This window comes from Perna viridis, chromosome 5 (assembly GCF_037379345.1).
Source record: "Perna viridis isolate PV_CMFRI_1.1 ecotype Kerala chromosome 5, ASM3737934v1, whole genome shotgun sequence".
NCBI lineage: Eukaryota > Metazoa > Mollusca > Bivalvia > Mytilida > Mytilidae > Perna > Perna viridis.
Genome location: NC_142449.1, coordinates 40,757,650 through 40,772,267, shown reverse-complemented (window position 1 = coordinate 40,772,267; position 14,618 = coordinate 40,757,650). Strand labels below are relative to the sequence as shown.

At 35.3% G+C, this 14,618-nt stretch overlaps 1 protein-coding gene and 6 non-coding genes across 7 annotated transcripts; all 7 read right to left on the bottom strand.

The window, feature by feature from the left end:
• Positions 1 to 2,131: 2,131 nt before the first annotated feature.
• On the bottom strand, positions 2,132 to 10,024 carry LOC148617716 (death effector domain-containing protein-like). The gene is made up of 4 exons (XM_088585218.1): positions 9,112 to 10,024; positions 5,008 to 5,235; positions 4,377 to 4,628; positions 2,132 to 3,557 (listed from the first exon to the last, which is right to left on the bottom strand). Exons 1-4 carry the CDS (start codon positions 9,416 to 9,418, stop codon positions 3,451 to 3,453), a joined length of 894 nt encoding a protein of 297 aa, XP_088441344.1. The 5' UTR covers positions 9,419 to 10,024; the 3' UTR covers positions 2,132 to 3,450.
• A 168-nt stretch (positions 10,025 to 10,192) lies between these two features.
• Positions 10,193 to 10,311, bottom strand: LOC148617715 (5S ribosomal RNA). The gene has a single exon (XR_015922857.1). It is a non-coding gene; the product is annotated as a 5S ribosomal RNA (ribosomal RNA).
• A 653-nt stretch (positions 10,312 to 10,964) lies between these two features.
• On the bottom strand, positions 10,965 to 11,083 carry LOC148617714 (5S ribosomal RNA). Its single transcript, XR_015922856.1, has one exon. It is a non-coding gene; the product is annotated as a 5S ribosomal RNA (ribosomal RNA).
• Positions 11,084 to 11,735: 652 nt separating this feature from the next.
• On the bottom strand, positions 11,736 to 11,854 carry LOC148617713 (5S ribosomal RNA). The gene has a single exon (XR_015922855.1). It is a non-coding gene; the product is annotated as a 5S ribosomal RNA (ribosomal RNA).
• Positions 11,855 to 12,507: 653 nt separating this feature from the next.
• On the bottom strand, positions 12,508 to 12,626 carry LOC148617712 (5S ribosomal RNA). The gene has a single exon (XR_015922854.1). It is a non-coding gene; the product is annotated as a 5S ribosomal RNA (ribosomal RNA).
• A 654-nt stretch (positions 12,627 to 13,280) lies between these two features.
• LOC148617711 (5S ribosomal RNA) lies at positions 13,281 to 13,399 on the bottom strand. The gene has a single exon (XR_015922853.1). It is a non-coding gene; the product is annotated as a 5S ribosomal RNA (ribosomal RNA).
• Positions 13,400 to 14,052: 653 nt separating this feature from the next.
• LOC148617710 (5S ribosomal RNA) lies at positions 14,053 to 14,171 on the bottom strand. The gene has a single exon (XR_015922852.1). It is a non-coding gene; the product is annotated as a 5S ribosomal RNA (ribosomal RNA).
• Between the last annotated feature and the right edge of the window lie 447 nt (positions 14,172 to 14,618).

The following is a 14,618-nucleotide window of genomic DNA, read 5'->3' as shown; positions in this document are numbered from 1 at the left end:
GAATGAAACAATCGATAGGTCTAATTTTAGTTAGATTGCATTAAAACATTAAAACCAGTAGAATATATGTACTATATATTTTGTACATGTTGACTTCGTATGAGGGGTGGGGGGTATATTAGGTTTCTTTTTCATGAGGTGAAACCTTGTTCATAATGTAATTTGTATCCTGGACAGAATTATTTGAATTAAAGAGCAGTCTTGAAATATGAAAGCTTTTTTCAATTTTATCAATTGAAGTTTTGGTTTCCTACAAGATTAGAGCATAAAAAACCCAAAATATACCAAGGTACATGCATATGCAAAAGTGAAGTTATTATTTGAACATGTACTGCAGTTATGTAGCTGTACGATTGCAGAGTTCAGAATTGTAGCAATAAACCTGGTTCCCTATGTTTATAGTTTCAAATAATAAAAAATAAAGCGCTTTGCCGAGTGCAGCATGATGCGATCGCAGTCAGTTGAACTTTGTTCACTTTGGATAAGTGTGGATGCCATATTAGTTTTTGACACACTTACACATAGGAGCTCACAAGAACTGGTTTGGATACAATATTGCACAATATTTCGAAATTCAACTTAAGAAGTAAAAAAGGTTCTGTTTTCAGGGTGATTACATGGATCACTTTGAACCCCATTATCTTAAAAAAAAAACAGTGAATGATGAAGTGAATTTACTAGCATACTTCTAAATTCCTTGTAAAGAGAAACAACAATTTACAAAACAAACCACTAAAATCAGATCATAATATTTAAAAAATACTGACTTCCAAAAATGATGTTTTTGCCCTCCTTTTACTAAAAAGCAATGAGAAATATTCCAATACTGACTAAATTTTGAAGTATGACGTTCCAGAAGGAATCTAATGTACTTTTTTTATCAAAATAATATAAGAAATTAAAAGTTTTTTGCATTTTATTTTTAACCTTTTGCTTTTTTGCCAGATCAATAACCTCACACAAGAATTGTTAAAAATATTCTCTATGGATCAGTTTGGACCCATTACAGGAGGAACATTTATGCAATGTTTGGGTAAAATCTGTCCAGTAGTTTTCAAGAAATAAGGGACACAGTCATGGTAATAGCTCACCTGGCCCGAGCTGAAAAGTTGATTTTTAGAGCAAGGCCCAAATTTGGCACCCATAGACTGAAAATGCTACATGCTATTTCAAATCTGTTAATTATTGTGAACACAGTGTTTTAAAAGAAACAATTTATAAAAAGAATTGTCAAAATTGAATGAAAAATACACCTTCTACATCAATTTAAATAAACACCCATTTTACCCCTTTTTTGCAGAACAGTATTTTTATATTTTATAAGTATATGGTACAAGTATATAAATGTTTGTACTGAAACAAATATTCCAGCTTCAGTTAAGTAAAAGATTAGGCAGTCATCTTGTTCAAGCAGAATAAAAAAATTGTCATTTTATTTACTATCAATTTCTAAGGTGTTGCCAGGGACATACAATGGAATTCCTTATATGTCCATGGTGCCATGATGTAGTATATTTGATTGTTGTTTTATGAGAACTACCAGGGCAGTGTTTAATTGTTGCCCATTTTGTTTTTATTCTGTTACAATTTGTTAAAAAAAACCAAAAAACCAAAAAACAAAACAATTAAACAGCCAGCAAGAAACCAGTATAAAAAAGGGAAATTGTTTTCAGTAAGGTCATAGTGAATAGTCTTAAATAATAAATCTGAACTAAAACCTCATTAAAATAGAAACCTGATATTAAATGATCCCTGACCTTAAGGCAATTCATTTCAGTTTTTTTTATTTCAAACCACTTCCTCAACAGTACATCTAACCCCTAGTCAGTTCAGTTTAGAAAGGCTTCTGTAACAGTACACCTAACCCCTAGTCAGTTCAGTATAGAAAGGTTTCTGTTACAGTACATCTAACCCCTAGTCTGTTCAGTATAGAAAGGTTTCTGTTACAGTACACCTAACCCCTAGTCTGTTCAGTATAGAAAGGTTTCTGTATCATTGTTAAATGTATGACCTACATTTCATTTGAGGTTACCTGTAAATGTGTAGTTATATAATGAAAAATATGGGTTCTGAAAGACATTTTTAAATTAACGTGACTTGGCAGCCTGTCAACACATTCAAAAACACAATATTTCTCATCAAATTTATTTTGCTTTCTGCTCTATCTTATTCCACCATACATATAACAATTAAACTTTTAGAATAGGAAACAAATTATAATACCTACAGAAACAAGTCATAGTGCAGTACTGCATGTTTCAAATTACAAATTTCATAAATTGCTAAAAAGTCAAGTTCAGACAATGTCATGTTTTACAACTGCTTTTAAAAAATTAATTACAAAGTACAATTCATTTCATTTCGATAAATAAATGTGTTATGATAGTTACCCAGCCCTATCAACATTGAATACACAAACATTGTAATTCATTCAAAAGTTACAAATTAGCAGAACATTGGTGCAGGTCAACAAGTCTTTACTTTACTTTACATAAAAATAAATGTTATTTCAATTTACCAATGAGACAAGAAATTTGTATTAGGCTAACTACAAATAATTAAGAAATAAATCACGGAAACTCCATTTTATCATTGTTTTACAATGAGCTGACCATTAATGTGACATTGTTTTAACCGATAGCGAGGGGTTAAATAACAACATAAATGGCCAGCCCATGGTACAACAATGATAAAATGGAATTTCTGCAATTTATTTCAATTCTTAAAGGACTAGTTTCTTCATATTGTTGAATTTACATACTCTATGACGTTGGTCACATGTTTATCACTTTTTTACCACCGCTGTGGTCTAAAGAGCTTTGAAGCTTAGAATTAAATTCTCTGACCCTGCACAATCTCCATCAATGGTACAATATTTACCATTTTATTTCTATAACAAAGACAAAAAATCCCTCCTTTTCAGGCTGTAAATGATGTTCAGAACACACTAAATACTTTATAACAGTTCAAATAATCCATCATTTCCAATTTATTTTCATAGAATATTGACTGAGAACCAAGGGTTTAACTTTTATTGGCCTTACATTACAGCTGATGTAGATTTTGCTATATCAACTTGTTCACAACTGAGGATTGTTTATCAGAAAATACAGACATATGTGTACTTTGACGTTTAAATCCTTCATAAGACTTTTAAAGCTAGCCATCTAAATTAAAAAAAAAATACCAACAGTACATACATTGCTAATACTTACAAATGATAAAACAACTAAATCAGTCCTGCCAAAAAATATGGAACCCACTGGCCAGGACCTTATATCAGTGACAAGTTTGCTGGTCATGATCTTTTGCAAAATCTGCATCAATCTGTAGGTGTAACATGAAGGTAAAAACTTGGTGAAAGTTTACTGCTATATTACAAGAAGTATACAAATGCACTGAATTCCGTCATATGACCTGAAGATCACCGGGGATGACATTCCCAATAACTTATCTAAGATTTTGTAAAAGTTTTAGTCTCCCAGATTCATAATCATCCTCGTCAACACTAACACACAATTTGACTGCTTCCTGTCCAATTACTGCCTTCAATGAATCTACAAATAGAAATGACAAATGATGTTTTTGACAGCAAAATTGGTGGAATTGTTAGTCAAAAACTAAAAATCCACAGTCAGATTTTATTCATTTAAAAATCAACACTGAAATAGCCATCATGTTAAAATAAACAAGGAGGAAACCCTCACACCACCAGGCAGCCGGCCCCATAGCAACAGTATAAACAAGTATAACCAAATAGTTGCCCCTATATATATATATAGAGAGAGAGAGAGAGAGAGAGAGAGAGAGAGAGAGAGAGAGATTTAAATTATTATTATGTTCCACATCGTCTTCAATGATCCATCACCACGCGAGAGTGATGACTTTTATTTAGACGATTCATACAAATGTGTGTGTGTGTGTATATATATATTCTCTGAATGTGACAACTATATTTGCTATACTGCTCCATCGAATCAAATTGATACATAGAAGGTAATATTAACTTAAAGAAGGGTCTAAAAAATTCCCAATGATGTTAGAACTGTCATATTTGCACTGTGACATCTGTGGCCACACCACCTGCACAAAGTCCAGCGCCCTAGACCACTCAGCCTGCTAGGCTATAGAAAAATATAGTTTTAGCTGGCTGGGTCATTCCTCCTAGTAGGATTAATCTAGGGCTGTAACTTAGTACAAGATGTATGGTAGTACAGGACCGTTCATCTAGTTGTTATTATTCTGAGACGTTTGTATAATATTGATTTGTTGTGACATGCATCATTAATTTGATCCTCTATCCTACATAATATATATATCCGTTTATAAAAGATTTTTTTAAAGCTTAGTTCTCACCTTTATTTCCATACATTTACCTGTGATAAAGACCCCTTTTAATGCCTCTAACAAAGAACCATTTATATAATCTCTCCAGAAGGCATCTAAATAGGTCAGCTCTGAGAATTTAATATCACACACAATTGAACCTATGTCTCTGGCCTTTAGTATTGTATCCGCTTGAGCGAAACGCTCTAGCTGACGTTCAAGCTCAGTCTGTTTTGTTGATGCTACATTAGCCAGGGCATGATCATGGGATGCATACTCAGCACGCACTCGTAATTTTATATCTACAAAAAAAAACTTGTGACATTATGAAAGCCATGAAACACATTTGTCTCTTTCAAGGAAAAAAAGCTGAGTTATCTGTCACATCGACAGGTAGAGCAATATTTTTTTCGACAGTACAAAAATCAATCGCCCTGTAGATACCATATATACGGTATTGCTTCACAATGTCATAGCAGAAGACAGTTTTTGAAAAAAATACAAAGGTTTCCAAAGTACTAGGTGACAGGTAATGGGAAGTGGAATCTAGATTTAAATGTACCTCAAGTTAAACTTCTATCAAATCCATGTTTTCTGTTAACTTGCAAACAATTTTGCCTTAACTACTTGTCTTCACTTAATCATGAATACTTGTTACTATACAGGCAAATGTAATCTCACCACAAGTAACCCTAGATTTGACTTCTGGAAGGCTTTCTCTCATTGCAGATTCATTATTTTTTAGTTCCTTAAAACTAGAGGCTGGACATTTGTGAGATTTACGATGAGTTAAAGAACTTCTCCTCCTCCTCTTGGATCTGGATTTCAATGTCTTGTTCTGTTCATCAACCACATTATTGCTTTTGGCTTGAATTGATTCTAAGTAGTCTGTAACTGGATCTGAGTCAACTGCAAGATTAGAACCATTTTCTTTTATATAACTACAATGTAATACCATAGCATCGTAAGAAGAAAACACATATGATGTTTATCTAAACCACTAACATAAAACACCACTTTCTATAATCATGCAAAGGTATTCAGTGATACTGTTTATCTTAATTTACCTCTGAATTTAGGCTGTTTCCCCTAGAGAAACATTCCCAATTGGTCAATATAATGGCTTAAAATTTGTCCCAAAGATATGTAAAAATTTTTCAATCAGAAAATTTCAATATTTTTCAATATTTTTTCTCCCTTTACAGAAATGTTATTAAACGACAAGAACCATTAAATACATCTTGGCATAAAGACAGGAGAAGATAATTACAATTTTTAAAATGGTGACTCCACAGTCCCCAGTAGTGTATGTAGTACTCATCAGTGAATTGCTCACCCCCTACTACCCAAAATCAGTCTACCTGTCAATTTCCATACACGACATGTACATGTACTTGCCCATAGTTTATGCAGAGGCTTTTTACAAATCAGCTTTCAAATTGACTTTTACATATACCATTGATTTTAACAGCATGAGTGGTCAATATTTGTATTTCACCCAGATCACAAATGTTGGCTTGTACAATGGAATTTTTCCCTGGTTCATAATTAACCTAATACTTTGAAGATATAAATACTAGAATTCTTGATAACTAGGTTAGAAACATTCACAAACTAGACAAAGTAAACATTTTTTTAAGTCTTAAACTGGGTTTCACCATGCTGATTTCGATTAAACATCATCACACAATTCTGACATATTGCACAAGCTGCTGCAAGTTTTCAAATGAATGTTATTTCCTACAAAAAGTCTATGGACATAAACACATGTGCAAAAAATCTACCCCCTTTTTGTTATGAATAAACTTTTGTAACCAGAACATGTCCATGGAATTTAAAAAAAAAATTAAAAAAATTGAAGGTAGCTTACTTCTATAGATACATATATACAGTCAAACCTCGATGTGTTGAACTCGGATAACTTGAAACCTCGGATAACTCGAAGTAATCTGTCAGTCCCGGCAAAACCTCCCTTTACATAATGCATTAAAAACCCTGATGTGTCAAACTCTGATAAGTCGAAATCCCAGATAACTCGAGGTATTCACCCAGTCCCTCTGATTGCTATATATTGCAACTAAACCCTGATGTCTCAAACTTTGGTAATTAAATAATTGTTGACATATTGGTGTGAAATCTGATTGTTTTATTACCTTGATTAGCTTCAGTGAAAGAGTGCAAGGTAAATCTGTGTTTGTGTAACGTTTATCGGAAACGTGTGTATAGTTAACCTGTTGACATTTAAATGGCTGGCCTGATTAGGCAAGCGTCAATTAGTGTATTTGATGAATGTATATTGTGTACAAAAATGAAGAAACGAATCTGATTAACAAGCCGATTATTTTAAGTAAATATGACAATAATGCAATGATTATGGACTATTAGTTAAGATAAAATGAATCTGGCTCTTCTATTTTTTGACAACAGTTCACGTGTCAAATAATTAGTTGTTTCTATAAAAGGGAGGTTTGCATTATTGCATTCAAACAGTTCACAATGTTAGCTGAGCAATCTAGTGAAGGAACTGGCTCAACCAGTGGGATAGCTAGATCAGCTAAACGTAAACTGAATGTAAAGTCTATTGAAGAAAAGTACCAAGCAGTTATAGAGGTAGAGAGAGGTTTAAAAACAAAGTCTGAAATTTCCCGTAATTTCTGAGTTCCAGCCAATACTTTGTCCACTTGGATAAAAAATGTAGAAAAGATTAAAGATGCATACCAGCAAAGTAGTTTTGGTCCAGACAGAAAGCATACGAGGACAGCTTCTTACGAAGACATTTCTGAAATGGTTTACCAATGTAAGAGACCAAAACCTGCCAATATCTGGACCAATGCTTGTGACTAAAGCAGTGGAATTCGCCAAACAACTAAATTATCCTGACTTCAAATGCAGCAATGGTTGGCTGAATAGATTCAAAGAAAGACACAACATTACATTCAAAACAATATGCGGGGAGGCTTAATCTGTTGACGATAAGAGCGAAGCAATGAATGAATGGGTTACAGAATTACACAGCATCATGAGAGTTTTCACCTGATAATATTTTTAACGCTGATGAAACTGGCTTATTCTTTAAGCTACTACCAAAAAAAACCCTAGAGTTCAAGGGTATTGATTGTAGCGGTGGAAAACGCAGTAAAGAAAGATTGACGGTGATGGTGTGTACCAACATGTCCGGATCTGAGAAAGTTCCTCTACTGGTCATTGGTAAAGCAGCAAACCCAAGTTGTTTCAAGAATGTGAAAACATTACCAACTGACTACGACTCAAATAAGAAAGCAAGAAGTTTCAACGACAGCAACTGCGAATCGCCATGATTATAGACAACTGCCCAGTCCACCCGAAAGTGAAAGGTTTAAAGAATGATCGATTGGTATTTCTTCTACCCAACACAACCAGTAAGACACAACTCTGCGACTAAGGCATCATTCAGAACCTGAAAGTACACTACAGAAAGAGAGTAATGTTAAAGCAGATTTCATGTGCCGAGAAGAAAGTGGACTTCAACTTGACTGTTCTTGACGCACTCAGACTTCTACAATGAGCATGGCTGTCCGTAACTCAGACTACTATCAACAATTGTTTCAGACATGCAGGTTTTACTGCTGACAGCATGGCAACCGTTACCCAGGAAGAAGACGATGACATACCTCTCGCACAACTCGCAGGAATCAACTTCAGAGAATATGCCAATGTTGATAGCGACATCCCAACTACCAAACCACTCACTGATAACGACATCATCAACCAGATCACCAACACACAAACTGCCACAGAGCAAGACAGGATGACGATGAACCAAATGTGCCAGAAAATCCTATTCCAACACTTGCTTCTATGATAGACATGACAGAAACCTACGAGAGCTACTTCGAGGCACAAGATAACACAGAAGACTTTCTTCCACTAGTTGCCAAACTGAATGACTACTTTACAAGGAAACAACTGAAGAAAAAACTCAATGCAAAGCAGACAACCCTCACAAGTGACTTTGCAACAGGAATAAGTTCGTTCCACGAGTGAATCTGTATTTTGTATGTATGATTTTGTGTAATCATTGAAAACTGTAATATGAATAGTTGTTGTTGTTTTTGTCACTATTTGTGAGTACTGTATACATGTGTATGTTATATTTGTATAGCATGTTTGCCTTCTTGCATATGTTAATATCAATAAAATTTTAAAACTGATAAGTTGTTTGTTTTCTTTATAAAATTATCGGGGTAACGAAATAAAAAAAAAAAAACCAAAAAAAACAACTCCCAAAAAAAAAAATTAGAAAAAAATAACTCGATTCAATAAAAATATTGGAAAGTCTACACATTAAAAATCCCCAAAATCGATTTTATTAATAAAATATATTGATAAACACCTATTAAATTTACCGGGTCAATGACAGAAAGATTTTATTTCCAGATGACAAATCACCTCGGATGTCTCGAACCTCGGATAACTCGAATATTTTCTGTTTGTCCCTTAGACTTCGACTAACGAGGTTCGACTGTATATACAATTTCCGATAGTTTCATTTTATTTGGCAGAGATAGTTTTGAGTTATTGTACAAAAAAAACTAGAAAAAACTCCCCTTTTTATAAATAAATTTACCACAAAAAAAATTATTTACAAATAAGTTTTAGTACCTCGAAAAATATAAAATCAGAATTCAAAAAATAAAACAAATTATAAGGCCCTTCCCCCTATGGGTATATACCTTCTAAAAGTTTCAAATCACATGTAATTGATGCAGAGACATATAATACACAGATAAGTAATAATGTGGCTACCTGTTTTCCTTCTCATTAGGGTAACATAAGGAGTCAAGTCATGCCGGGTAATTATTCTTAAGAGCTCTAAGATATGCTTAAAACATGTTTTATCAACTTTGTCCATGGCTTCAAGAGCACACAAAAAGGAGTAACCATCATTAACTTTTTTCATCATGTCATCGGGCATAATGCCGCTGTAAATATATTTTAATACGGTAACATCTCGAGGAGTCATCTGGTCACCAACGACTTGAAACATTTCGTGCAATCCAATGTATGAATCGACGTCGTTTTCATTGCTGTTTTGGTTCGTATCCATCGCCATTTTGTGAGGGGTAAATCAATAATGGGGAACGAAGCAATTGTTAATATCAAGGTAGCATGGTTAAGTCGTACCTTCTAGTTTCGTAAAATTCCGATAAGCACTATTCAAGTTCAACGTGACAATAAAATCCAAATCAATTTACAGTCATTTAAAATAACATTTAAATAAGCAACAGATAATGTAATGAATAATTCATTAAAAAACAAAAAACAAAAACGAAAAAGCAAAAAATGAACAGAAAAAGAGTTAAGTCACTTGTTGGGGCAGAGTGGCCAAGTAGTTAAACGACAATAAGAACAACACCGCAGTACATGCGAATACTACATATTTCCAGAAACATAGTCATACATTAGCGCGGGGTTTAACCAATTTTCCTACTAAGAATATTCATTGGGCTTTCTACTCCCGAACGTTAGCCTAGCTGACGAACACTGCTGTACAGCATTAGCCCAAAACGACTAACAGTTAACATAAGAGCCATTATTCAAGAATGTCTTTCTTGTGGACGGGTTTTATTGCTTAGATACTAGGTGGATTTCCCTGCCTCCCTTTCGTCTGACTGTCGCCATGCGACGTCAAAGTCACAATGACAATATGGGAGCCTTCTAGTCCAATATACGCCCCCGCTATGTTATACTTTTAACGCCTTTTCCTGCTTTTCAATTATGACTATACATAAAAATGCACGTTCTAATAAAACGAACGAAAACTCGTATTCCATTTTCTGTGTCATTTTTGTGATTTTTTTAAAAAATGGCCAGAAATAAAAAGAAATGTCTACGGCATCCGGTATTCCCAGGCGGTCACCCATCCAAGTACTAACCGGACTCGACGCTGCTTAACTTCGGTGATCGGACGAGAACCGGTGCTTTCAGCGTGATATGGTCGTAGACACTAAATGATGTGAAAATTTGCTATATAAAGATTCTAGTTCCTTAAGACATATAGAAAAACAAAACATTTTATGTAGGCTTGGCTGAAGAATTCGCCCCGCTCTCTAAATAAAGTGACATAAAGAAAATACAATTACTTCTAAAATAAAATTGATACAAAAGAAAAAATATTATTAAATAAATTTCAGAGACTAACATTCAATTTAAATATCAAACTCACCACAGATCCACAAGCAGACGCCCCAGCCCTGCCCCCTCCTTTTTTTTTGACAGCGCTCAATCGTGTCAATTTGTCTCAGTTGTAGCACGAAAAGTCCGTGCACGCGCTAATTTTAAAATGAATTGTAAAATGGAAAATGTAATTGCTTCAAACTTTGCAAAATGACAGGACAAATTTTACTCACCGGCGGCTTCAAACCCTGCCTCCCTTTCGTCTGACTGTCGCCATGCGACGTCAAAGTCACAATGACAATATGGGAGCCTTCTAGTCCAATATACGCCCCCGCTATGTTATACTTTTAACGCCTTTTCCTGCTTTTCAATTATGACTATACATAAAAATGCACGTTCTAATAAAACGAACGAAAACTCGTATTCCATTTTCTGTGTCATTTTTGTGATTTTTTTAAAAAATGGCCAGAAATAAAAAGAAATGTCTACGGCATCCGGTATTCCCAGGCGGTCACCCATCCAAGTACTAACCGGACTCGACGCTGCTTAACTTCGGTGATCGGACGAGAACCGGTGCTTTCAGCGTGATATGGTCGTAGACACTAAATGATGTGAAAATTTGCTATATAAAGATTCTAGTTCCTTAAGACATATAGAAAAACAAAACATTTTATGTAGGCTTGGCTGAAGAATTCGCCCCGCTCTCTAAATAAAGTGACATAAAGAAAATACAATTACTTCTAAAATAAAATTGATACAAAAGAAAAAATATTATTAAATAAATTTCAGAGACTAACATTCAATTTAAATATCAAACTCACCACAGATCCACAAGCAGACGCCCCAGCCCTGCCCCCTCCTTTTTTTTGACAGCGCTCAATCGTGTCAATTTGTCTCAGTTGTAGCACGAAAAGTCCGTGCACGCGCTAATTTTAAAATGAATTGTAAAATGGAAAATGTAATTGCTTCAAACTTTGCAAAATGACAGGACAAATTTTACTCACCGGCGGCTTCAAACCCTGCCTCCCTTTCGTCTGACTGTCGCCATGCGACGTCAAAGTCACAATGACAATATGGGAGCCTTCTAGTCCAATATACGCCCCCGCTATGTTATACTTTTAACGCCTTTTCCTGCTTTTCAATTATGACTATACATAAAAATGCACGTTCTAATAAAACGAACGAAAACTCGTATTCCATTTTCTGTGTCATTTTTGTGATTTTTTTAAAAAATGGCCAGAAATAAAAAGAAATGTCTACGGCATCCGGTATTCCCAGGCGGTCACCCATCCAAGTACTAACCGGACTCGACGCTGCTTAACTTCGGTGATCGGACGAGAACCGGTGCTTTCAGCGTGATATGGTCGTAGACACTAAATGATGTGAAAATTTGCTATATAAAGATTCTAGTTCCTTAAGACATATAGAAAAACAAAACATTTTATGTAGGCTTGGCTGAAGAATTCGCCCCGCTCTCTAAATAAAGTGACATAAAGAAAATACAATTACTTCTAAAATAAAATTGATACAAAAGAAAAAATATTATTAAATAAATTTCAGAGACTAACATTCAATTTAAATATCAAACTCACCACAGATCCACAAGCAGACGCCCCAGCCCTGCCCCCTCCTTTTTTTTTGACAGCGCTCAATCGTGTCAATTTGTCTCAGTTGTAGCACGAAAAGTCCGTGCACGCGCTAATTTTAAAATGAATTGTAAAATGGAAAATGTAATTGCTTCAAACTTTGCAAAATGACAGGACAAATTTTACTCACCGGCGGCTTCAAACCCTGCCTCCCTTTCGTCTGACTGTCGCCATGCGACGTCAAAGTCACAATGACAATATGGGAGCCTTCTAGTCCAATATACGCCCCCGCTATGTTATACTTTTAACGCCTTTTCCTGCTTTTCAATTATGACTATACATAAAAATGCACGTTCTAATAAAACGAACGAAAACTCGTATTCCATTTTCTGTGTCATTTTTGTGATTTTTTTAAAAAATGGCCAGAAATAAAAAGAAATGTCTACGGCATCCGGTATTCCCAGGCGGTCACCCATCCAAGTACTAACCGGACTCGACGCTGCTTAACTTCGGTGATCGGACGAGAACCGGTGCTTTCAGCGTGATATGGTCGTAGACACTAAATGATGTGAAAATTTGCTATATAAAGATTCTAGTTCCTTAAGACATATAGAAAAACAAAACATTTTATGTAGGCTTGGCTGAAGAATTCGCCCCGCTCTCTAAATAAAGTGACATAAAGAAAATACAATTACTTCTAAAATAAAATTGATACAAAAGAAAAAATATTATTAAATAAATTTCAGAGACTAACATTCAATTTAAATATCAAACTCACCACAGATCCACAAGCAGACGCCCCAGCCCTGCCCCCTCCTTTTTTTTTTGACAGCGCTCAATCGTGTCAATTTGTCTCAGTTGTAGCACGAAAAGTCCGTGCACGCGCTAATTTTAAAATGAATTGTAAAATGGAAAATGTAATTGCTTCAAACTTTGCAAAATGACAGGACAAATTTTACTCACCGGCGGCTTCAAACCCTGCCTCCCTTTCGTCTGACTGTCGCCATGCGACGTCAAAGTCACAATGACAATATGGGAGCCTTCTAGTCCAATATACGCCCCCGCTATGTTATACTTTTAACGCCTTTTCCTGCTTTTCAATTATGACTATACATAAAAATGCACGTTCTAATAAAACGAACGAAAACTCGTATTCCATTTTCTGTGTCATTTTTGTGATTTTTTTAAAAAATGGCCAGAAATAAAAAGAAATGTCTACGGCATCCGGTATTCCCAGGCGGTCACCCATCCAAGTACTAACCGGACTCGACGCTGCTTAACTTCGGTGATCGGACGAGAACCGGTGCTTTCAGCGTGATATGGTCGTAGACACTAAATGATGTGAAAATTTGCTATATAAAGATTCTAGTTCCTTAAGACATATAGAAAAACAAAACATTTTATGTAGGCTTGGCTGAAGAATTCGCCCCGCTCTCTAAATAAAGTGACATAAAGAAAATACAATTACTTCTAAAATAAAATTGATACAAAAGAAAAAATATTATTAAATAAATTTCAGAGACTAACATTCAATTTAAATATCAAACTCACCACAGATCCACAAGCAGACGCCCCAGCCCTGCCCCCTCCTTTTTTTTTGACAGCGCTCAATCGTGTCAATTTGTCTCAGTTGTAGCACGAAAAGTCCGTGCACGCGCTAATTTTAAAATGAATTGTAAAATGGAAAATGTAATTGCTTCAAACTTTGCAAAATGACAGGACAAATTTTACTCACCGGCGGCTTCAAACCCTGCCTCCCTTTCGTCTGACTGTCGCCATGCGACGTCAAAGTCACAATGACAATATGGGAGCCTTCTAGTCCAATATACGCCCCCGCTATGTTATACTTTTAACGCCTTTTCCTGCTTTTCAATTATGACTATACATAAAAATGCACGTTCTAATAAAACGAACGAAAACTCGTATTCCATTTTCTGTGTCATTTTTGTGATTTTTTTAAAAAATGGCCAGAAATAAAAAGAAATGTCTACGGCATCCGGTATTCCCAGGCGGTCACCCATCCAAGTACTAACCGGACTCGACGCTGCTTAACTTCGGTGATCGGACGAGAACCGGTGCTTTCAGCGTGATATGGTCGTAGACACTAAATGATGTGAAAATTTGCTATATAAAGATTCTAGTTCCTTAAGACATATAGAAAAACAAAACATTTTATGTAGGCTTGGCTGAAGAATTCGCCCCGCTCTCTAAATAAAGTGACATAAAGAAAATACAATTACTTCTAAAATAAAATTGATACAAAAGAAAAAATATTATTAAATAAATTTCAGAGACTAACATTCAATTTAAATATCAAACTCACCACAGATCCACAAGCAGACGCCCCAGCCCTGCCCCCTCCTTTTTTTTTGACAGCGCTCAATCGTGTCAATTTGTCTCAGTTGTAGCACGAAAAGTCCGTGCACGCGCTAATTTTAAAATGAATTGTAAAATGGAAAATGTAATTGCTTCAAACTTTGCAAAATGACAGGACAAATTTTACTCACCGGCGGCTTCAAACCCTGCCTCCCTTTCGTCTGACTGTCGCCA